The following is a 24,588-nucleotide window of genomic DNA, read 5'->3' as shown; positions in this document are numbered from 1 at the left end:
ATCACTGCAGGAATAACGCAACGCTATATCTCGAACGCCGATCACGGGAGGAATTAGAGACTCCGTCGGGATAGAAATCTCCGTGCAGTCACAGCTCGTTTGAGCGGATGCCTCAAGTGATTTCAGTTACACCTCGTTTGTACGATCCCGCCACGTATAACGCTCCCATCATTTCCCCGATCTAGGAAGCAGTGTTTCAGTCGCGTTGGTGGATTGAAATTGCAGGCTCGATGACGCCCTGATAACATTGTGATCGCCGTCGCGAAAGAGAACGCTGGTATCAGCTCAGAGTGGCCAACGGCAGCTGGCGTTACCTGAACAATCCAGCGTCCAATTTCCAGCAATCAGTGCGTATCGCTCTTTCGTTCGTCCGAAGCGAACGGGTTGCTGAATGTTGCAAGGAATATAGTGGAATATCGTGGAGCGATCGCATCGAAGATGCTACTCCTACGTCTCTTTATTTCGAATTAAGCAACGCTAAGTATACACCAGCGTTGACCTTAAATGGAAGTCGCTGGATATACTTACAAGGGGACCTTCAGGTTTGGCAAATTCAGAAAATTCTGAGACTTAGTGTACTCGAAGGTCTTCGCTCGAACATTAATTTGTCAAAGCAGTAAGGCGCGCTTTTTAGCCGAATTCAAGATAATCGACTTTGAAAAATTCTGAGGTCCCTTATATACAGGGTGTTCCTCTACCTATTGTCAATACTCTAGGGGGTGAGTATACAGGCAAAAATAAGACGAAAATCAAAAGTGACGAAATTACGGTGATGACTTCGTTTTCGAGAAAATTGACTTTGAATTTCACCTAAATACGCGTGCATCGTAGGCGCGCACCCTTCAAGCGTGCCTCTCAAGCGCCTACGATGCACGCGTATTTAGGTGAAATTCAAAGTCAATTTTCCCGAATACGAAGCCATTACCGCAATTTCATCACTGCTGGTTTTCGACTTATTTTTGCCTGTATCATTACCCCCTAGAGTATTGACCGTAGGTAGAGGAGCACCTTGTATATAAGGGACCTCAGAATTTTTCACAGTCGATTATCTCGAATTTGGCTAAAAAGCGCGCCTTACTGCTTTGAGAAATTAATATTCGAGCGAAGACCTTCAAGTACACTAAGTCTCAGAATTTTCTGAATTTGCCAAACCTGAAGGTCCCCTTGTTAGCCCTGGAGAAGCTTGATATTAGATGTCAACTACCGATACCAGCAAAAGATTCGTGGCAGAGATCTCATTAAACGCAAAGTGGTGTAAAGTATCCCCTTCGCCACGGTGTCTAGATGCAAACGCAATTTCGAGACGGAGATTTCACGGTTATCGACGGTGGAAAGTGAATTTCTCCCGTCTCCCCGATGGATCTACATAAGTACGGATTGTGGCCGGGGTCGTGTTTACCTGGCGTGCAGCTGGAATTACGAGCGAAAAGGAGGGAATAACAAGAAGGGGCCGAATAAATCATAAAGCACGGCTCTTCCGCGCTATGCTAATGACACCTCCTGCATCCTGTGTATCCTTCGCGGGGCCCGCGAAACTTTCCGAGTGGCACGCCACGCGGCGTTCTTCTTCTTCTTCCTCGTCTTCTTCCCTTTTTCACGGGACCCTCGGCAACACACCTCCTTGACGCAATTGCAGGAAATAAAACACTCTTCCTCGACATTTCCCCCGCGCTCGCCGTGGCGAACAACGCCACGGTACTCCGCGATGCAACAGCCGTACTCGGCCGTGTAACGAGACTGCGGTGTAAGAAAGAAATATCACGCCGCGGAGTTTTCGTTCAACCCGAAAAATGCACGCCAATTAATCGCTGACATGGTTGTTCGCTGGCTCGTCGCGGGGAAGACGTAGAACAGAATTTCGTTCAAGTTCCGCGAGTATTCTTTGGGGGTTGCTTGCGGCACGTATCAGTCTGACTTCCTTAAGGGGTGGTTACGCCACCCTGAGGCGCTCGAAACAGCACTAAACTAGACGAATTTTTTTTACTGATACTATGGGGTTGAAAATTATTTATTTTCTTCTTATGGGTAGAGCATGTATTAGTGCATATATTGTATAAATACTGTACAAAAATATTGAAAAATGACCGAGTTATTTGTTCCCCCGCGAAGCTCGTCCGCCGTTACACGCGTGACTAACCTAACAAATTATAACGAACATGTTCGTCTGAAATCAAAAGCCCGATGATTTTCGTGTTCCTTAATAGAATACCTACGATGTAGCATAGGGATTTGAGAGAAAAAATTTATTGCACAAATGAGAGCAAAGTGAAAAAAATTATACGTTTTTCACATGAAAAAACGAATTTAATGCTCTTTAAATTTTGCTGTTTTAGGCGCAAAAAGTTCTGTAAGATTATTAGCTTCCGCTTTTTCAAAAAAAAAATCACAAACATTCGCCTCTTTTCGCTTGACTAAGTATAACCCCTTAAATCAGTGTCAGCTGTCGACAACGGTCATAGTGTAGATTCATCGCTACTAGTACTTGTGAAATATATTGTGTAATATATTTCATCTTCTTCTTCTGTGTAACGAAGAAAGAGACACTTCACTACTCCAGCTAAAGAGTAGTGAAACTACATCTTTCATACAATTCTTCGTCATCTATTACGGAACTGTGGTCATCTGATCACGTCCCTGCACACTCCAGAATCTTGAACTAGGTACTAATTTCCAAAGACTATATCGAACACACCGCTCAAGACCACTCAGGGGTTCTAATGACTACGTTCCCTGTCACTTTGACAAAATCACAGCGTCTGTGCAAGGCACAGTGTGATACACGCGAGGCACAATGAAGTACCACGACTTGGCCGCGGCGCAGAGACGGGAATTCATGACTAATAGCCCTGATCGAAGTCCTAGACGATATGCGTCGGGAATAGACACGAGGCAACGGGCTGATCAACAGGCGAGGACACGCGCCATCGAGCACGCGCCGATAGATCTGACATCTCGACGCCCGCCGCCGTACACGTGACCGGAGGCTCGTTACTTCGGCATCCTTTCTTTCTTTCCTACACGGCCGCCGTTCCTTCCTCCACCATTCCCGTCGGAAGACACGCGCCCGACGTCTCCCCCGATTTCCCGGAATCGACGTTCGAGAGATCGAATCTCCGCCAGGACCTGGACGACCCACCGCGAGATACCCACGAGTTCGCCGCTTCGGTCGCCGAACCTGGGTCCTCCCCCAACCGAATCCCGATTCTAGAGATGAACGCAGCAGTTAAGGCCCCCTATGCCGGTCGCATCTGTTAACCCTGCCGATTCCGGGCAAACAAAGACGTCCTAGGGACGATTATTCGGTGAGACCGAGCGCGTTCGATCTCTAGAGACGATACACCCTTGTCGATTCGTTATTCTTGATTTCTCGCGATACTTGTGGGGTGGATCGTGATGTGTACGTGGGGGAAGGTTCAGAAGAGGACTCGAATCGGCATAAGGAATGAAGTTCATTGGAATATTCAGTAGAGTTTACGGTTTTCTTCTACCTCGCACCGTTACAAAGTTATACTCGAAAAACGAAAAATCGCTGAAAATTTGGGGGCTGATTTCACCCCCTCAGAGTGTTTTTCCGCAGAAAAAAAATCGTTTCTTACATACTCCGACATGCTCTACAATCGTACGGAGTTTTATTACAATCAGAATTTTCGGGTTCGATATGTTTCCTTGTTAGTTACTTGGGACCGAGATGGTTCGAAAAATCGAATAGTTAGGAGAATGAAGCATGCATGTACCTTACACAGTTTATAATTATACAGCCCCTGGCAATAAGTTTGGAACCAAACGTAAAAATACGAAATTAACGAGAAACACCAATATTTTTTATGTATAATATGCAACGGTATATATATGAAACGCGTGGTGATGTTAAATTGGTCTATTTTAAAGTAAAAGCACCAAAAATAATTAAGAATTTTGTTTATTATATAATACAAAATATGGAAGAAACAAAATGTGTCTGGGAAATAAGTATGGAACGAACCGATGTTCTGGAAAAAGTATGTAACATTATGAATTTGCAAAGAAATTAACAATAATTGATTTAATATTTATATTACCTAGTATTTTGCGACGTTCCCACGTGCACGTATCACAGCTTGTACACGTTTTGGCATCGATGCAATCAAGTTTTCACACTGTGATGGCAAAATTCGTATTTTTGCGTTTGGTTCCAAACTTATTGCCAGGGGTTGTAGGACTTAGGGGAGAACAGGGCCAGTTGATACGTTATTCTGTTTTCAAATTTCGTCATTTTTATTTGAATTAATTACTTAATAACAAATATGCCTATATATAGTTTGGTCCTCCCTCTTTAATGTCCCTTAAGCGAAAATTTGAGAACATACATACAAAATGAATAAAAAGATGCCTTTTGGACGATCAATTTGAATGTATCAATACTATGTATTTACTTTTTCTCTATATGAACGAAAACAGTTAAAAAAAAAACAATTATTAATGACATACATAGACGTACGCTGGATCGTAGTAAGGAATTGAGCAACAAACTTCATATCTCGCTCAAATGGAGCTATGTAGCTATATGTATATACGATGTCGAGATAATTCGTCTGTATCAACCTGCCCTTGTATCAACTAGCCCCGGTCTCCCCTACACCTAAAATACTTATTAAATACAAGAGTACTGCTGCTGTAATGTGAAGTGGAATATATATTACGCAAAATATATGTATACAATACATAGTAATTATTATATCGCCACACTGGTTCTAAGAAGTGGTGGGGATAGCGATGATGCAACACAGGTTCGGATAATTGACGCTCTACTGTACATGTGTTTTGGTTGATTCTGTTTCCATCGACCTAGTTATATTGGTACTTCCTGTATGTTGTTAACTATATTATTATTATTATTATTATTATTAAATGGCTTTATTGCACCATTACAATTAAAAATTAAAATTACAATGGCGAGTAGGCGAGGTTCAGCATTAACTGCTCCTCTACAACCTAACCTAAAGAGCCGTTGGGAGATAGGAACAGAAAGGAAATAACGATGAAACGTCTACAGAGGAAACCGTGAGAGAATGAAAGAACGAGCACTAACTTTAAGTTTAATGTCCCCAATTCAAAGGAATCCTCATATTTTTGTACCAACACCCACTTCTCTTTCCCCACGTGAACTATATTTGCAATCCAACGCTCCTCCTTTACCTCAAGGTCAAAGAAATCTTCCAACGTAACAGTACCCAGGACACACAATTATTCGAGTATCCGCGTTTAGGAAAACTCTCTCCAGGCATAGTCTCGTCCCATCGTTTCCCCAGGTTCCTCCGCTCGACAAGGGTCCAATTACGCCCAGCTTCATCGCCCGCGGCGAAGACGCGCGTCTTCGCTCGGCGTACCCTCCTCCATCCCCCGCGAGCATCCCGATCGCCCTCGGATCCTCCGATCTCGCGCGTTACCTTATCCCAGCCGAGTAATCCCCGGGTTCTCTCAGCCAGCATCTCGTGGATGGCGGTTGGATTCCTGGCTTTCGATCTGGCCGATAGCGCGGCTTAATCAGCGCGGCGGAATTGACGAGGCCGGGCGTTCGCGTCGAGGAGAACGGCGCAGGGTGGCGGAGCGGTGGATAAAAAATTTGGGCCGGGAGTGGCGCGGATTTAAGGGGACGCGCATACCAGCCAGCGAGGACAGGGTCCCACGGGAGCCGGAGGGAGCCGAAGGGAACCGAAGGGAGGAAAGGGCCAAGAAGAGAAAAGACGGCCACTAAATATTGTGTTCGCGCAGAGAATACAGCTCTCGGGACACGTGTAAGCGGGACCGCGCGGATTCCGTATGAGCAGATCGGCCCGCCGATTATACGCTAATTCAACGCAAATTCCTTCCCGGAGATATCTGTATCGCTCGCATACATCAGAGCCCGCGGTAGCTGCTGCCGTTGTTGCTGCTGCTGGCTCCTTGCTGCCCTCTGCTGCAGAGTCCTGTGCCGCTCGCCGAGGCTCCGAGCGTCCGCAGTCTCCGGTTAGCTTAATCAGTACCCACGAGGAGACAACTATATACCCACGGCTACATAGTTTCGTACACATACGGCGTCCACCGCGTCGACCCTGAGGACGCTGCAGGCCCGCTAGAGGGGACGGTTTCCTTTCGGCGGTCATCCACGGGGGAAGCTGAAAGGACGAGGGTCGCGAGAAACCGCCGTGATGTACTAATTAATCCCGGCGGAGATTTGATTATGATATCCGGGACTGATATCTTGGGCCATTCGTCGCGCTCAGCTTTTCGGTTCGGGGTTGCTGGCGGGAATGCTTAAGGGGTTATACTTAGTCAGGCGGCCGAAAGGAGGCGAATATTTGTGAATTTTTTTTTAAGCAGCGGAAGCGTATATTTTTACAAAACTTTTTGCGCTTAAAAGAGCGACGTTTAAGGAACATTTGGTAATTTTTTTGTAGAAAAATATTTACGTTTATAATACAGTAACAACCGACATCCAAGAAGCATTTTTAAAAATTTGGTTTCGCGGTGAGCACTGCAATTCGAAACCATCAGGATTATCTAAAATCGAAAAACAAAAAAGATTTCGTTTAGGTGAATGTCCCCATTGCTTATTTTTCTTATTATTAGAAGCGTCACGTTTATACTATAATTGCAACAAAATAATTCTAAATTATTTGAACATTTACGCGAGTGTTCCACGAGCTTGGGGCTTATCAAAGTGCAGCATAAGCAACGAGAGACATTTAAAATGAGAGACATGTGATTTTTCGAATGTGTTTTAGCCGGTTGTGGTGAGGAAGGAACTGGGTCACTATTGGTATTCGATAATTGGGCAGAGAATAGTTTTTCAAGTAAAAGTTATTATTTAACAACAAAAACAGATACCGTATTGTGCTCTGGACTTAGATTTTTTACTATTTTTTTATTATTTTAAGTAGGAAACGGGTGATTAGGTTTAGGGTCAAATGAATCACCGTCATGTCCGCATTTCTGCTCACCAAAATTTCAGCAACATATCCTCACAATTCAATATATGCTGGAACCTCTATTTCTCTTGTAGCTAAACATCTTGAAATATCTTTCTTAAATAGTTTTCGACTGGTTGATTTATTATTAAAGAATTAATCAATTACTCTACAAATTTTGATCACAATCAATTTTTTTACACCTTTCTAACGAGTAACCTCTTAAACGAGCAGAAATTCGGACATTCACCTTAGTATGTATCCTCAGGTTAGCGGAGATAATTTTCCGAAATATTAAATTAAAACAGAACGGTGGCTGTTTAAAGTTGAAATCCTGATTTTTTCGCGTGATTTTTGCACCAAGAAATCAGGATTTCAACTTTAAATAGCCGCCATTTTGTTTGAAATTAATATTTCGAAAATTCTCTCCGCCAACCTGAGGATACATTAATATACTAACAAATTCTCTTTTGTTTTTTTATTTTTAGATAATCTGGCTCCGAATGGCAGTGCTCACCGCAAAACCAAATTTTTAAAAATGCTTCTTGGATGTCGGTTGTTACTTTACTATAAACGTAAATATTTTTCAACGAAAAAAATACCAAATGTTCTTTAAATGTTGCTCTTTTAAGCGCAAAAAGATTTGTAAAAATATACGCTTCCGTTTCTTCAAAAAAAATTCACAAATATTCGCCTCTTTTCGGCCGCCTGACTCTAAGTATAACCTCTTAAGGAGGAATTGGGATGGTGATGCTGTGACCTCCACTCGGGAAGAGAGAGCATGGATGTGGGCCATGGGATTTAGTAGATACGCGAAGGTGTACCTAGCCTTTTTCTCAAAGTATGCATACCTACAGATAACTAATCACGGAACTAAAATTTAGAAAAAGGAAATAGACTACCAGGTGACTTAAACTCGGACCCATCTCTGATCACAGCTGCAACTTAATCACCCTCATTCATACGCAAAACTACTTAGTAACCACCTACATATCGTTAACTCGCGCAAGGCCGAATTGCCATAGGAGAAGCAGTAAATTACAACCCACGCAGTGCCGTTGAAACGCGATTAACCATGATCCCGGGAACAAAACCGCGCACAGGTTAGAGTCAGGTGCGGGGCACGACCCCGTGCGACGCACGCGGAACAAAAGGGGCCAGAAGTGACTGGATAAGGCCCCCGTTCGACGTTAAAGGTTCTCACGCGTGACGTAGCCTCGCGGAGAGAGTTCCAGCGAGAATCTCGCTAAAGAGCGCGAAGACGGAGGCTACCGTATACCCACGGTGCCCCGGCTGGCTGCCTCGCCGAAGGTCCAGGGCACAGGACCGAAGATATATCACGTTGTCGGCCGACATACCATTCTTTTGCGGCACCGCGCGGCCGACACAGTGTGTGCGCGCAGCATTCACAAATTAAGGAGCGCCAAAGTCCACGGGACGGCGTAGGTATGGCGCTATCGCGCTTCATAAAACTTCGTTAGCACGCCTGCAAGTAGACGGCCGCCGCCAGCCTCGGCGGTACCGCTGATGGCCCCTCGCGGCGGCTACCGTAAAAATTCATTTTGTACCCGCTCGTGTAATTTCCCCCGGATTCTTGCATCTTCCGCAGTGGACCGTATTAGGCGGGGCACCCCTCACCCCGTCCCTTCTGCACCTCTGCCGCCGATCCCGACATCCTAATCCTGATTAGTACCCGCGTTCCTTTATTCGAGGTAAACGGGATGCATTGCGACCCTCTTCCTCCACGGTTCCCTCGCGCGATCATACTTCTGTCCAGTGCGCGCTCGTTCCGCGGGAATTTACGGATTCCACGCGTGTCGCTCGCTCTGCGTATACGGTTGCTGGGCGAGCATTCGTCGTGATATCTTCTTGGGTGTGCCTTTGCAGGGTGCTCCTGGTGTCTGTGTTCCTGTTGGCAAGAGAGATTACACTGGTGGATATTTATTACTTGTGGAAAGAATGTTTTTGGATATTAACCCTTAACTGGTATCCTGGGGTCAGTCATGACCCCAAGCACGCAAGGTTCGCTGCAAAATATTTGGTTGTCTAAGTTTGTAAACTGAACTTCTAATTAATTTGATCATAATAGTTTAACTTTCTACGTATCTATTATTTTATACACTACCTACGAACAAAATAGGTATTCATAGAGGTTGATCTAATGTCGACTTTACAAATTTCTGTGTCCTTTTTTATTTGGGGTCCGTCACGACCCCGAGATAACAGTTACGTTTGAAAAAACAGTGTACCAGTTAAGGGTTGAGATAGTAGTAAACTGAACGGATTGAGTTCGAGTAATCCCCAACGATCTTCGCGTCCTTCGACCTTGCTCCTACCGGGAACTGGATCGGAACGATTCCCTCGGCTCGCGAAATTTTGATACAGTCGTAGCGAAGCCATCTCCCAGGATTCTCGATCGAGCTACCTACAAACATATTCCGCTGAAAGCGCAACTGGGCCCCTTCCGTATCGCTGCTGATATTTGTCCAGCAGCAAGGATCTCGGTCCCGATCCCACAGCCCCTTGGCAAGTGCATTCCGCCGGAGGAACGTTATTGGCGCCACGTGCCCCTAATATCAACCAGGAGGTCGTATATCCTGTCGGTGCGTCGCTCGTTAATTTGCCGTAGAAGCAGTGCATATAGGGGCCCAGTGGGCGCACAAGGTGCACCCCACACGTGGCCACACATGCACACGCGCGCGGCCACGGTGGCCACGCGAAGCCGCACACAGGGGCGCGCGGGTAAATAGGCATACACGAAAGGTAGAGAGCGCGCGCGTGGTTCTCGTCATTAGGTACGTAGCCTCGTTAGGATGAGTTTTTCCGCCGCTAATGAGGTGGCCTGCAAGTTGTCGTCCCTCCGGCGTGCAGACGCCGGTAGCGGCTCCCCGCGCGTATCAGGTGGACGTCCGGCTGGCTTCTATGACGTCCGCGCGAATCTGGAGACCCGGACACTATTTTTAATCTACCCGCGGGACACGGACTTGACGGAATTAAAATACATGCGCCGGTGGGGGGCACCGCGGCCGCTTGCTTATATCCGCGACCCCATGGATCCTATATTTCTCTCTTAGCGGGGCCACCCTCCGTTGCACGTCGCGGAATAATCCCGCGTTACGGTTCTTCCTGGCTGTTACGCCAACGGTTGCTCTTCTCTTTTCGTTTTAGATTTATTTCCAGCACTGCCGGCTGCTACTGTTGCAGATTTTCGCGAAGGTAGGGAGGGCGCTGCAGAATGCTCATTAGCTACTTCATGGTTGTGTAGCGGAAGAAGAAGAGAAGGAGAGGAAAGCTTTACTTGTCTATACGTGGGCGGTGATAGTGATAAAATCTTAAACCTGCTTACTTGCAAACTGTTTTTTAAACAAAGTGTTTCGTTGCGAGTTTATCCTCGTGCACAGAAGCAGGTTTCTTTTGTAGAACTGCTGTTCTCTTTTCGTGGGGAGTGGTTGTAGGGTTTTGTGTTGCTATGTTGTTTGCCTGAACGGTTTGCGCGCGAGTTTATAATTTATGGACTGATAATCAAGTGGGTTATTAATGTTTTATGTTTAGTTGTTCTTAGGCGGGGTGGTTCGGTTGTCTGAAATGTCTACGATTTGATTCTCGTTGTGCTTTCTTCAACTTCTTTCTTCAATATTCTCGTAAAAATTAGAACATTAAATCTTGGTGTTACACGTACATTTGTTATTTCGATCTAATACGTTTAATAATATGTTTAAAAAGGGGTTCCCTTGCTTAGCAAAAACGCTAGGTTGATTCGTCTAAAAATAGGGATTTTATTAGTATTTACATAAGCAATTATTGCATCCTTCCCACGTGCTACAGTAACCTAAAAATAGGGAATCAACAATTAGATGTTCGTGCTTCCGTACATTATCTTAATACAGATTCCTACAGAAGATCTGCACTTGTAGATTTTATATCTCAAGATCCCCAATTAGTAGTCCACTCACGAACCGTTAGTGCAGTCATTTATATAATTATGAGTCCAACTGTTTCTCCGTATAAGTATATGGGTATCCCATGCAACTTGTCAAGTCCCGAGCTCTGTCGAGCATCTCCGGCCCACCGAAACATACACAAAGCTTACATACGTGAAAGATATAGGTAGATATAGAGCTTTGACCCTTATTTCAATTAGGTACGTTATTTAACATACATTATTTTGTTTACGATACTTTGGGTAACAACTAGGTAGGGGAGATCGGGGCAAACTGAACCCCGGGGTAAAATGAGCTTCCTTAATTTATTCTTTAACAATAGAATATATTTAGAAATTTTGGTGACGTAATAAATGTATGTAATACGACAATGATAATTATGCACATTCAGCTATCGAAAAATGGAAATTCATTTAAAAAATTAAAAATATGAGTTTTAGAGACTTCCAATTGTTTTTTTTTTCAATTTGGCTTTTTGGATAAATGAGTCTTAAATGTGTTATTTTAACTCCAAATTTTTTCTGCGTGTTTATAACAAGCTTATAAACATACATGTACACGCGTTTGAGAAAACATTAATCCTAAGATTATTAAAGAATTAATTTTCCACTGAGTACACATTTCGGACAAAGTGGTCGGGGTAAACTGAGCTGCAAAGAGAAAATACGCGAGTGATGTGCGCAATAACCTAACCAGTCAGCTAGCTGGAAAACTACACGGCGCGATGGAACAGAATCTAATCTCAAAAAAATGAAAAATCTCCCACAGTTTTTGAAAACCACGATTAAAAAAAAAACAGAAACTGACGTGCTACACACGTCACTCCAGCGCAAGGGGTTAATAATTACCTATATCCTTAATTAAAACTCGTATTTTATTTCAGCTCACTTTACCCCATATAGTAGCTCACTTTAATACATGGGGTAAAGTGGTCGTTTTGGCATTTTCTTTTCAAGTTGAATTTTAATATACTTTAAGTTTATTTTAAGTATTGCTATTCCTCATTTATCAATACTAATATTCAAATTATATTATAAATCTATTTCCACACATTCTTATTGAAGGGGAAAAATTTTACTGGACTCCAAACTTTTTTCGCGTTACTTTGCCCCGGTCTCCCCTATATAGGTGACTAGAGTGTCACCACCAACCCCCGTGAATCTTCCTCCCGCAAGATCCACGGTTAATCTAAAAACGCCGAATCTTATCCTTCGTACTGTATATTCGAAAATCATGGGCCAGTGTCTACGAGTGTGCTCGATTTAATGGAACCGCGTGAAACGGGGAACGTGATTCGACAAGCCCCATCGCGTGTCGCCGTTAATAGGGCGCGCGCTGCCTGATGGCACAAAGTACGCGCGAAAGTGATATTAAGCGTGCCCGCGCGTTTCCGCGAGACCCTGCCGCTGTGGCCATTAAATTTACGAGCCGTCACGGTGACTTACAAAGAATAATAACGTATATGTATATATGCTGGGAATAATCCGTCCTCTGGATAACTCGCTATATGGAAATAGCCGGGCATTTGAACAGCTCAGCGTCAAAGCGAGCCAGCGCGAATATAACTGAACGTTTAAAACGAGCCTAGCCCGTCACTTCAACCACCGTACACCCGGCATTTTGCATTTAAAAACACGGTCTTTACGTTTTACTTGCCAGCTATTTTTACTCCTGTCGCTTCGTTCCATCCAACGGGATACAGGAGTGACAAACGATTCGAATGAAATTAACCCTTAAATGTCTAACAGGTTCATCGCACGTTGCATGCAGGGTCCATTTTGACCCATAACTTCATATTGGAATCTAATCTCGTTATAATCCGAAGTCCTCGTATCCTCCAAGAAGTGATACTAATAAATAACACAATTACAGTTTGTAAATACCGCGTATCTGCAAAAGTAGCAAAATTGAGATTTCGTGCCCACGGTTGCCAAGCGCTGTTTCGCTATTTTTAAAAGTCACGCCATGTGAAATAGCCTGTAGGAAGCCGCCTTTTTACCAACGGAACCAGCAGGTTCAAGGATGCCGTGAATCTGTCTCTCTTAGCAAGTTGGCGGCAAAACCGCGCAACTACAGAGAAATCAGGTGAAGTGACGGCACGTTTGGTGCGTGAAAGTGACTTTACACAGCAATTAAGCATTTTTATGATGAATCGATGTTAATATTTATTACAAGGCGTGCTAAAACTGACCCAAAAAAGTTCAGTCAAAGAAAACCCCCTTAAAATGGCTGAAATACTAAGTTTTTTCTTCCTCCTGTAAAATCGGTAAAATGCAGAAGCGCGGTACTTACAAACTGCTCATACGCGGTTTTGCACTATCATCGACGATGTATGTTTGATTCTTGGGGTGGGTCAGGTTTAATCCTGTATCCTCCAAGCGCAGGTTAAAGAACGAGCCTCGTCCTTGAAGTCGTCCTACAAAGACTCTCGACGGAAACTTTCTCCTCGTCCCCTAGAATCGAATCCTTATCCACGCGATGCGTCCGCTCGTGAGGTGCGATCGATGGACTTCCTCCGAACCTTCCCCATCGCGTCACCGTCGGTCTGAACCAGAGCCAAGAATCCAAGCAGGTCGCGCCAGTTCCGGTGAGAGATTTTTCCTTCCTCCCCCCCGGTGGCCATCGTCGACGGGATCCTCCAAGTAATTCGAGCCCCCGATCCTCGAGTTGGTCTTTCTGGCGTGTTTCGACCGCGTTGCGTTCGTCCCCTCTCCCGTGTCCCTACCGGTGATCGACTGCTCTCAAAGTGCTCCTCCTCCCGGCTTCTCGAGTGCTGTCCGACGTCGCCATTCATCCAGCTCGTTCCGGTTGACGTAGCCGGGTGCCGTTGCTTAATTCGCGAATATTTCAGAGCCAGCCACTCTGAAAATACTACCGCTACAGCTGCTCGCGTCGTGTCTACAACCGGGGCCACCGTCACGATTTTTCTAGAATATCCGTGTATGGTGGGGCGCCGCGAGGACCTCGTAAATTTCCGTCGGAGGTGTACTTTTACGTTTCTTTCTCCCCTCCCCCCGCCCCGACGAGCTCTTTCCTTTCATACCTGAATAATCCCCCGGACTTGATCATTCTGTTCCTGCGCGTCGGGGTGATTTAACCCCCGCACTTCGCTTTCGAGTCTCACATACACCGCGCTAAGTTCCAAGCTGTATTTCCATTTCGGGGTAGGACAGGACAAGGTTAAGGCAGTGTTTCCCAATTTTTTTTCACTCGCGATCCCCTTTTGTGATATTCAAATAACCTGCGACTCCCTATATAAGGGAGGGTACATTTAATAAGGTAAATAAAACACATTAAAAATAGGTATTTCGGAATGTAATTCCAAGTTAATAATATTTAAAAAAAAACGCGACGACCCCCCGGAAAACACTTTGCGACCCAAAAGTTGGCAATCACTGGGTCAAGGTTTTTAAGGAAATTTTGTTGTTGCTTTGCGAAGTAGAATAGTAGTAGCCGATCTTTGGAGACAATTGGGTAGGGGTGGTTGATACCTAAGTGTGGGGATGTGAAAATAAGTGTGAGTTACGGGGGTTAAATGGTTAAAAGGCTCAGTTATTGTACAATATTATTGTTTCGTGTGTTTCAGACGGCTTTGCACTGGGCAGCGAAACACGGGGACGAGAACATCGTGAAACTGATCGCAGGGACCTACAAGGACTACATCAAGAGCGTCAACGAGACTACGGTGAGTCTTTCGAATTATTTAGTTCGACGTTGCTTAAATTGCAATGTGCTTTGAATACTGTGCAACTATGTCCATTATCTGGAAGTTGTACTCAGAGATGGGCATTATCTAGATAAAAAATTATTTAAATAACGTGTCGAATAAAAGATACTTTATGCGTTATTCGAATCTTCGAATAACACAGTTTACGTTTATTCGTTATTCACAGCTTTGAATAACACGATTTATCTTCATTCGAAACATCACGGATAAATAAATTTATTTTTTATTCGAAGTGAATTTAGTCGAAAGATAATTTCTGTCTTCGAGGATCTTTTATTCGAACTGTCGAATAAGATTTTCATCTTTGTCCGTAGTTTGTTCGACTTTCATTCGAAGACTTCGAATAACTTTTGACGCGCGATCTCGCCTCGAGCTGAGGTCCTCAGACTTGAGCTGTTCGGCGGCGGCTTTTGATTTTGATTCGAGCCTCGGCTGGAGAGCCATACAATCTTGCTTGCGGTGGATTATATTTATATTAATAGGATGTATGTAACACTTTCACATTTTCTATCGAATCGGCATGAACGTTTCAGTAACATAGGTACTGTTGAGATTTATTAGATGGAACTGAATTTAAATACGGTATAAATCGGATTATTTTTAGCATTATTACATTAGAAATGTTACATTCGTATTTAATTATTTATAGTTCTAGAAATAATCCAATTTATACCGTGTTTGAACTCTTTTCAATCGAATGGATCTCGCAACTTTAATAACAATCCATAAATTCTAAAAATCGGAAAAGTCTTTGTCGGAAAAGTTTCGAATACTATAAAAAAGCTAGGGTTTTGGAAGTTTAATGGACATTAATTTATTTATTGGTTAACTTTAGATAGATTGTGAAAAATGACGATGTTTCTTACATTTGTTTACTAGAAAATGCAAATAAACGGGAACACAAAATCACAATATCTTTTGTAAAACATACATCCTATTAATATAAATATAATCCACCGCAAGCAAGATTGTATGGCTCTCCAGCCGAGGCTCGAATCAAAATCAAAAGCCGCCGCCGAATAGCTCAAGTCTTCGAATAAAAGTCGTACAAACTACGGACAAAGATGAAAACCTTATTCGACAGTTCGAATAAAAGATCCTCGAAGACAGAAATTATCTTTCGACTAAATTCACTTCGAATAAAAAAAGTATCTTTCACCCGTCGAATAAATTCACTTCGAATAAATTTATTTATCCGTGATGTTTCGAATGAAGATAAATCGTGTTATACAAAGCTGCGAATAACGAATAAACGTAAAGTATCTTTTATTCGAATATATCTAGATATTATCTTTGCCCATCTCTGGTTGTACTGTAAGAAAGTTGATTGGCTTTAAAATAGATGATTTTTGGAGCAACTCGTTTAATTAATTTGTTTCTTACTGAGGAACATACAGGTAGGTAGTTAAAGTTTAATTGTCGCCATGTAGGGTTAGGGGATCAGTATACCATTCGGCAAAAATTTTATGCAAAGATAGGCGTATAGAGGGGGCGAATGGATTTTTTAGTGCCATATGGCGCCACCTCGACAGCAGGGAATAAGTTTACGACCCGCATAATATCGCTCGATCCAGATATACGCGATCAAATATTTTAGAATTTATCGGCCTAACATTGTCAATAAAGCGAAACTCAAATTCTGATTGCTTTGTTCTTTTGTTTCCGTGCCTGCTGTGATCCTGCTGCTCGCAGAACGGGGTAAGTTTTTGCTTTGACTGTTTAATTTCTCACATGGAAATCGCCGACAGTGCTACGCGCAATTCACTAATGAAATCAGGCAATCTGCCCGTTGCAAGTATTTCGCGAATAACGAACGGGCATTTCTGATTCATCGGCGTCTGAATATTGGAAAACTTCTTCCTTCTACCGAAGGAGAATTATTATTATAAACACACGAAAGCTATGTATTTTCTACGTACAGTCGCATCGGAAAATAAGTTGACACCCTTTAAAATCGTATAACATTCTTAAAATTTGTCCAAACGACTTGAGTTTTTTTAGAAGCTAGTAGGATTAGTTTTCTAGGTGACGTGTTTCGTCGTTTTGAAAAAAAAAATGCAGCTGGTCGGAATAGCGATAAAAATAATGAAGGTCGTTTTTCTCATTTTTTTTCCTGTAATGAAAAATTAAAAAAAAACCGTTTGTAGATTGAAGTAAATTGTATACATTCTGAAATTTTCATCTAAATCGATTAACGTTGATCTGAGCTATAAACGCTTAAAGATCGCAGAATAAGGGCGAAAATCGGTGATCTCGGGAATTTCGCGATTTTCGACCTTATTCTGCGATCTTTAAGCGTTTATAGCTCAGAGCAACGTTGACCGATAACAAAACTAATTCCCCTAGCTTCTAAAAAAAAATCTCAAGTCGTTTGGACCAATTTTAAAAAAGGTATGTGATTTTAAAGAGTGTCAACTTACTTTCTGATGCTACTGTATATAGCTGACATTGTCTTAAATACACTACACCCTAAATTTTTATTCTACCTTCAACTAAGTAATTCTGCACTCCAGCTCCTAGACATATCTATCACCATTCCCAACTGAAACTTCTCCAAATTATGAAAGCCCAACTCTGACCTGCGTGGCAGGTAGTACTCAATTCGTTTTCCCATCTCTCAGAATCCCAATCATTTAGGTGTCACATCATATGAATCATTCTTGCCAAAGAAAATCAGCACTTAACATCACTAACTTCAACCTTAATTCGCCTCAAGATCCTGGTCCAAGTAAAACGCCAGAGACCACTTGTAATTTAAAGGTATATTTGGAATGCAACTAGTTAACACCCATCGGGGGTGTGAGCGATAGGGCGGCGTAAGGGCAGCGACGTGGCTAATAACGCTAAGCGGCCACCTAGGCAACAGGGTGATCGATAAACGGACAGCGAGGTATCCCGCGGGCCCCGTTGGAAATAAATCGCAGCCGAGTATCGCGACGGTATCTACCGTAATCTCTAAGCGGCCGCCGTGCGAAAGGAGCGCAGGACGCGCATTTAAGCGAGCTACGAGCGCGGCGCGCGTCTCCCGTGCCGTGGAGGAGGAGAGGAGACGCGACGGGGCCCGGTACTCGCGGCAGGAAGGAAGGAAAGAGAGGGGAGGGCAGGCCCAGCGCGCGGAGAAGTCTGCAGATAGGATCGGATGTGTGTGGTCCGCCGTTTTGCTCTTTATAAGACTTATATAAGCTGGAGTGCCCCTTCGCGAGGGAAAGAAGGAGGGCAGAAAAGAGCAGCCACAGCGAACAGAGAGAAAGGGCGGGGGAGGGAGAGGAGCTTGCTCGTTAGCGGCTCGCGACAAACACCGCTGAACCACCGCAGACGATCTAGGCGGATGGATGAATAGGATGTACGAAAAAATTGGTGCTTGAAAATTTGGGGCCCAATTTGGGGGCTATTATGCCGTGGACGCGGTATTTGTCCGAACGCGAAGGATTTGTATGAGTCCAGGAGTAAGCAATAGTGGAATATCAGGACAATAGTTTAGGGAAATTTAACGAACGTTCCTCCCTCATAGAGATTCAACGTGTTTTCCAGGGAGTGAAGTGGGTAATCAGAATGAACACACAAGTGTTACTATATAGGTACCAATTAAAAGCCTGACCTAACCCAGATACATATAAGTACCAATTAAAAAGTCGTCGGCATTGTTATGAGGTGAAGTACAGTGAAAACCCTCGGGTTCACTAATTACACTTTCTTATAGCAATAAAACTTAAACTATAGAATACACTTAACCCTTAACTGATATACTGTTATTGGCAAACGTGACTGGTATACTGGGGTCGTGGCAGACCCCAAATAAAAAAAGACACAGAAATTTGTAAAGTCGACATTAGATCAACTTCTATATTTTGTTCTTAGGTAATGTATAAAATAATAGAAACGTAGAAAGATAAACAATTATTATAAAAACAATTTGAAATTCGGTTGTCTAAGTTTACAAACTTAGACAAAAAAAACAATTTGAAATTCAGTTGTCTAAGTTTGTAAATAATTGTTTATCTTTCTACGTTTCTATTATTTTATACATTACCTAAGAACAAAATATAGAGGTTGATCTAATGTCGACTTTACAAATTTCTGTCTTTTTTTATTTGGGGTCTATTTTTTGAAAATTTTTTATCGAACTTCGCGTGCCTGGGGTCATGAACAACCCCAGGATACCAGTTAAGGGTTAACATCAAGAATGACAAGACAATCCTCACACACTCTGCTGCGCGAGAATTACTAATAACTTGTAAAATACCAACTGCTCGTATCAACGGGTTTATAGAACTGATCCTGCTCCTGCTTTGGGGACTCATTATACAGTGTGTACCCATTTTGGTTGTTGGATACAGGGTGCATCTACTGCGACACGCACCTTGTACCCTTTGATAGGACAGTGGAATCATTAGCGACTCTAAATAATTTTTGCAACTCATTGCAAACATAGACAGCACATAACACCATCTTAAAATTTCAATTACACATTTGTAATATCTGTTCAACCACGTTGCACATCCCCTGCCATCGTTGTTGCTCCCTCTTCCGTTTTCCCTTCCACGAACCCGTTTATTAAGAGTTTTACAGCGTCGCATAAAATTCCTCCCCACTTCTCACCCCACACCAGAGACGGCAATTAAGGCGATCAGCCGCGTAATGGCCTCAGATCGCATCTAATCGCGATCATATTCGCCCGCCGGTGAATCTTATACGCTTCCAAAGCACATTCGTGCGACTGCCTATCGTACCCTGCCGCGGCAGGCTCATTTATTTCCGCGGCGTAACCCGATCTGGCCTGTCGGCACCGTGACACCTTCGTACCCCCTTCGCGCCCCTCCTCTGTCAACAAATTTTTCTCGCGAATATAACAAATATCATCAGATAGGGCGCTTAATTTCGGTGAGGCTGAAAGCAGCGAGGCGAGACGACAAATGTGGCCGTTGAGGTGAATCGAACAGTACCCCCTGCTGGTCGGTTAATTGATTCGAAGGTGACGGAACAGGTCCCAGAGGCCAGGTAACGCAGCCGTTACCTGTAAAAGTCAACCTTTACGAAACTTCTCATAGCGGAAGCATGTCTCTGTCATCGAGAAACACCACTAATCTCGTAAATCTCAATATCCAAGAGAAATGTCCCCGCGTAGCGTAAGCAGCGTGGCAAAATAATTATCCACGCGTGCCTGGGGCCATTTACGGCCCTCGTATTAACAGTCGGAGATCAAGTAGCGAGGACTCTTTTAAAACACGACTCTTGTCCCCCTCGTATCCACCGGACTCTCTGTTTTCAGGGATTAGTGCTCGATTTAATAAATACGCGTGTATCCGTGTAGGTACCAACAACGCGGACCGGCTAATCCACTCCGGAATGGATCCATCCTCCATCCAGCTCGCCTCTCCTTTTTTTTTTTTTTTGTTCCTTGCCAGCGGCTTTGGAGCAGCAGACGGTGAATCGTGGCACGGCGTAATCTGTCACAGCCACCACTCTCGCCGTAGTTTTCTACGGCTTATCCCACCACCACCACCAGCGGCGGGGTCTTGCTTAATACTCCGGCAAATGAAAAAGAGGGAAAAACGTGGGGAACGCCGGAGCCGTGGTCCCTTCCCGCAGAATCCTAAGTCGCGTATCTTTCTCGGTCGGACGCCGCGATTCTACACCGTGTAATATCCTGCTCGTTCCGTGTAACCGTTCCAAATTGAACGAATTCCACGCCCGATATTTTTTATCCTTTCAATTACCCCCCCGGCATCTGGCGCGGCGCTTCCCGCCGCTCGAACGTGTTCGCTTTTTCTGCGGATCGAGGTGCGCAAGGTTGTAACTTTCTGCATTTCTTACGGGTGTGCTTCTCGCGCGGCACCGGACGCGAGCATCTTGTCACTTTCACGTTTTCGGAATAAATCGATCTGGCTGGGCAAAGTTGCATCGATTTTGGAATGATTTGAGGTACCTATAGGTGATTTTTAGGAGATTGATAGTAGAACTATTACTTTTTGACTCGTCGCACGGTGAGGAAATTTCGCGATTTTATGGTCAAAACCACAAATATAAATTTTTTAATTCGACAAAATAAATGCAAATGTCAATTGAAGAACTAATATGAGTATCAAATGCCACCAATTTTACTGTTAAGTGTTTTAATGCAAAGCTCGTATAGACTCGCAAATGTTTATGTTCATGTGAGGTTAGACCGATCGCAAAGAATTAATCCAGATTTTCAAGTTGCTTCAAACACTTGTATTGTGTTATCCAAAGATCTGAAAATAATTTGAAGGCAGGGATTCAATTCCTGGTGGTGCGCAAGTAATATTAAAAAGAAACGCTCCGCGAATTAACTTGTGATACTTTTGCATATAATTATATTTTCAATCCATTAGCACATATTAGCAGTTCAAATTAGCATAAATCGAAACTATCCGTAGTAACCTTACGAATTATAATGGAATTACAGTGGCATGTTGTGGCATTGGTTAGTAATTAAGTTTTAAAAAAAAAGACCTTGTAAATTTTGCATAGTCAATGCCCCATATCTACCATTAATAGAGGTTTTTCCAAGTAACCAAAATATGCTAAATTAAGAATATGTATTAAATTTTTATAATATAAAAAGCTTTTTAAATATTATACTTACCTTAATGCGAAAAAAGCTCTAATTTCGAAGCAATTTCCTCAGGATTGACTTTTGCCTTCAAACGTATGAACTTGAACGAACCGATTTTCGAAAACGGTGTACATTAAAAAGATAATATGCTGGATTTGCTGTAATTAGACATTTTTGAGCCAACATATCGATTCTTATAAATATTGATGACTTCAATTTTTTCCACCTAAATTGGCGATTCGTCCCACTGTGCGACGAGTCAAAAAGTAATAGCTCTAATTGATAGGTGATCTTGTTACGTATGGGGACACTTTCTTTAAATATTTCAATATTATTGTACTGCATATTGCACAATATTCATGCTGAATGTCCCACGCGGTCAATATATTGTGCAATATTGAATATACTACAGGCCGCTTTACATACCCTTGGATTCTTAACCCTAGAATGGATACAGGGGTGCTGCGCAGCACTTTCTAAAATTGTCGCTATTTTTTCCGTCATAAAGAATACAAAACTTCATATTGTACGTGCTGGAAACATGTTTGCAATGAACATACCGATGCACAGTGTCGCGGCACGTGTTCAAAAAGCAAAAATTGGAGTTTTTTAGCATAGGAAATATTTACCCACTGCATTTTTATTGTGTTTATGAGTTCTCTTCTTTTTTTAAAAAAATGAGCAAAATATATCCTTCTTTCGTTTTATTAATTAAAAATTCTTGCATTTAAAGATATGGATACGTACCAGTGGCTCAAATTAATACTGTTTTTGTCGCATCTTCTAAATTCTGGAGAGACTTAAAAAAAAACGAAACATATCGGTTCTTTCATTTTTTTACTACAATTAGTTCTTTTTATCGCCTTTGATTTGGTATAAATTGTATCTGCTCCCGAGTGCTCCCACATAATAAAATGAAAAAACTAGACAAATCTGTGCTAGAATATTTATTTTTAAAAGACACTGAGCTTTGAATTCCTTCAGATTCAACGGACAGAGACGAAGATGTATAATAAGATTAATTTAAAATTTATTATCAATACGAATTATTTGAAATAGGTAATTTTATATTTTTTATAGGTATTTCATGTTTATTCTTAATTTGTGTTTAAATGTATTTAAAAAAAGATTTATTTTGTTTGTTTTACTTTTATTATGTTCAAAAATATATTTTACTGGATTATTTTGTTAAAAATTAATTGTTTTGCGTATAAATATGATTAACATATCAATCACACGTAAATAACTGTATCTTAAAGGAAAATTGAATTTGATTTTTTTTGCTTATACACTCGTTACACTGTGCGATGGCTTGGCGCACAAATATTTTAGCGTTTTCGAGAAAAACAGACCTATACATGCAATGGTACTCACATAAGATTCAGGGACATAGGTGCAACGAAGAAAAATATTATTTTTCACTAATTTATGAAGTAGATATAAATGTGATTTTCATACAGCACAAAGAGACAGTCAGCTCAAATTTCACAAAAAGTGGACATACAATATTTCTGCACTAAGTCATACGTAACGCATGTAAAAATTATTTTGTATAACATTGCGTCACAGTTTAAGTAAACTTTATTTTTCATCGGAGTTGTATTTAAAGAAAAATATATTTAGGGTGGCTAACAAAACCCCTATATGCATTCATAAGTTCAGAGCCAACATATCCATTCTAGGGTTAAAAGTTAAAACATTAAAGTACTTCGAATACACTTAATTAGTACCTCGAGTAAAGGTTCCTAATTGTAAGTAGTTTCCTTGAAGAAGATCATCGGTACTCTTCAACTACTTTGGATCCCCGCAAAACTCAAAAATACACTTGTGAACACGACTTCTTCAGACATCCCCACTCAACTACCCCAACACAGCGCACAAGATTTCACGAATCGAGTAAATAGTAAACATCGCGACTGATCTTCGATCTTCCCCAAACCGGGTTCCTCCGTGGTAGCCTCGTTTGCCCGCCGATAGACACATCAGCGGAAATTCGTCGCGGTATTTCTTGCCGCGGGCACGGTCCGGCGGCGTTTTAGAGGACTACATAGTCGCAGAACGCGCGGGATACGCTCGCAGACCGGTGGATCGCGGTCACGAGCGTAATCTGTCAGCGGTACCGCTTCCACCGTAGTTTTCTACGGCTTATCGCGGCATCGGCTCGCATTTAATCCCAGCAAAAAACGGTGCCCGCTCCCCACGGGGACCGTAAGCCGCCCGTGTGGCGCCTGCATCCTCGCCGGGCGTACGACAGCCAACGACAATGGCGATCCCACAAGCTGGGACCTCCGAGACACCGGCGGAATCTGTCGCCCGTACACTGGGTGACCCATTTCGAACGCGTCTCACGTCGCGATTGGGATCAGGAAAGTCGCGGGCGGCTTATTAGCGACGGATAACAAATGGCAACCGGGGCTTCGGTACAGGAAACGTGTTGTGGTACTTGGGCTACACGGGGTGATTCTTCTGAAGCGATCAGAATCTGTGAGGAAGGGTTGGTTTACGTGGCGACTCTTTTATGTGTCACAGAAAGGAGCAGCATCGAATTTTCAATCGAAAGGAACAGAAGTGTGACTGAAATTTACAGTATTTAAAGTAGGTATTTATTGCAGCAGGTAGTTAGATATCGAGCACTGTATGCTTATAACAATTTCGCAATAGTGTTTTCCCAATGCTAGTATTAAATGAGGCGGAGGTGAATACGCGCTAAATATTAGAGCGATGCAAAAATAGGTAGGGAAGACCGCGGACTGGTTGTTGGGCCAGTTTCTCAGTTTTTTATTTTTAATAAATTATGTAGTCGAAATATCATTAAACCGGTTAGTATATTTCATAGGGCAGACATTCGGCTATTTGATTAAATTATTAAAGTTGACTCAATGTTACGACAATTAAGGTATTTTAATGTTTTTATAACACCTTGCATGCTGGTCAACCAGCCCCATAATCGGGGTTGGTTGACTTACAGTATGGGTAAAGTGACCAGATATTTTCTGTTCCAATGCGGGACAAGCAAGCAAAAAAATGGGTTAACAGATGCGTGAGATCTTTTCCGTAGTTTATTAAAGCATTTACAATATATTTAAAAATACATACTTGTGATTATAAAGTGATACATTGAAACGAAATTAAAAATATTTCTTTTTTCACAACAAAGAAAGTAGAGGAAACAGTAACTTTATGCCAATGCGAAAATGTAAAAGGTTACATGTCCAATCCGGGACACTTTGCGGGACACTTTTCAGTGCGGGACAAACGGCCCAAATGCGGGATTGTCCCGCACAATGCGGGACGTCTGGTCACTTTAAGTATGGGGTAGGTTGACTATAGGTACAATCAGTTAAGAAAATGTTATTAGCAACTTATCTCAGTGGTAATGAAATAACACAATGTCACAAGAGTTGTTTCGTTATAAAA

The 24,588-nt window shown here is 42.7% G+C and overlaps 1 protein-coding gene across 5 annotated transcripts in view; it reads left to right on the top strand.

The window, feature by feature from the left end:
• Positions 1 to 24,588, top strand: part of Sowah (ankyrin repeat domain family member sosondowah) — a 204,742-nt gene that overhangs the window by 156,968 nt on the left and 23,186 nt on the right. For all 5 annotated transcript variants that reach the window (XR_013085032.1, XR_013085031.1, XM_076809181.1 and 2 more), the window contains one exon: positions 14,456 to 14,537. Coding sequence is in view for 3 of the 5 variants with exons in the window: in XM_076809181.1 (XP_076665296.1) it covers positions 14,456 to 14,537 (82 nt within the window). In the remaining 2 variants the exon portion in view is untranslated. The remainder of the gene's footprint in view (positions 1 to 14,455; positions 14,538 to 24,588) is intronic.

This window comes from Andrena cerasifolii, chromosome 1 (assembly GCF_050908995.1).
Source record: "Andrena cerasifolii isolate SP2316 chromosome 1, iyAndCera1_principal, whole genome shotgun sequence".
NCBI lineage: Eukaryota > Metazoa > Arthropoda > Insecta > Hymenoptera > Andrenidae > Andrena > Andrena cerasifolii.
The sequence above is the reverse complement of the archived record's forward strand: the minus strand, read 5'-3'. Positions and strand labels throughout refer to the sequence as shown.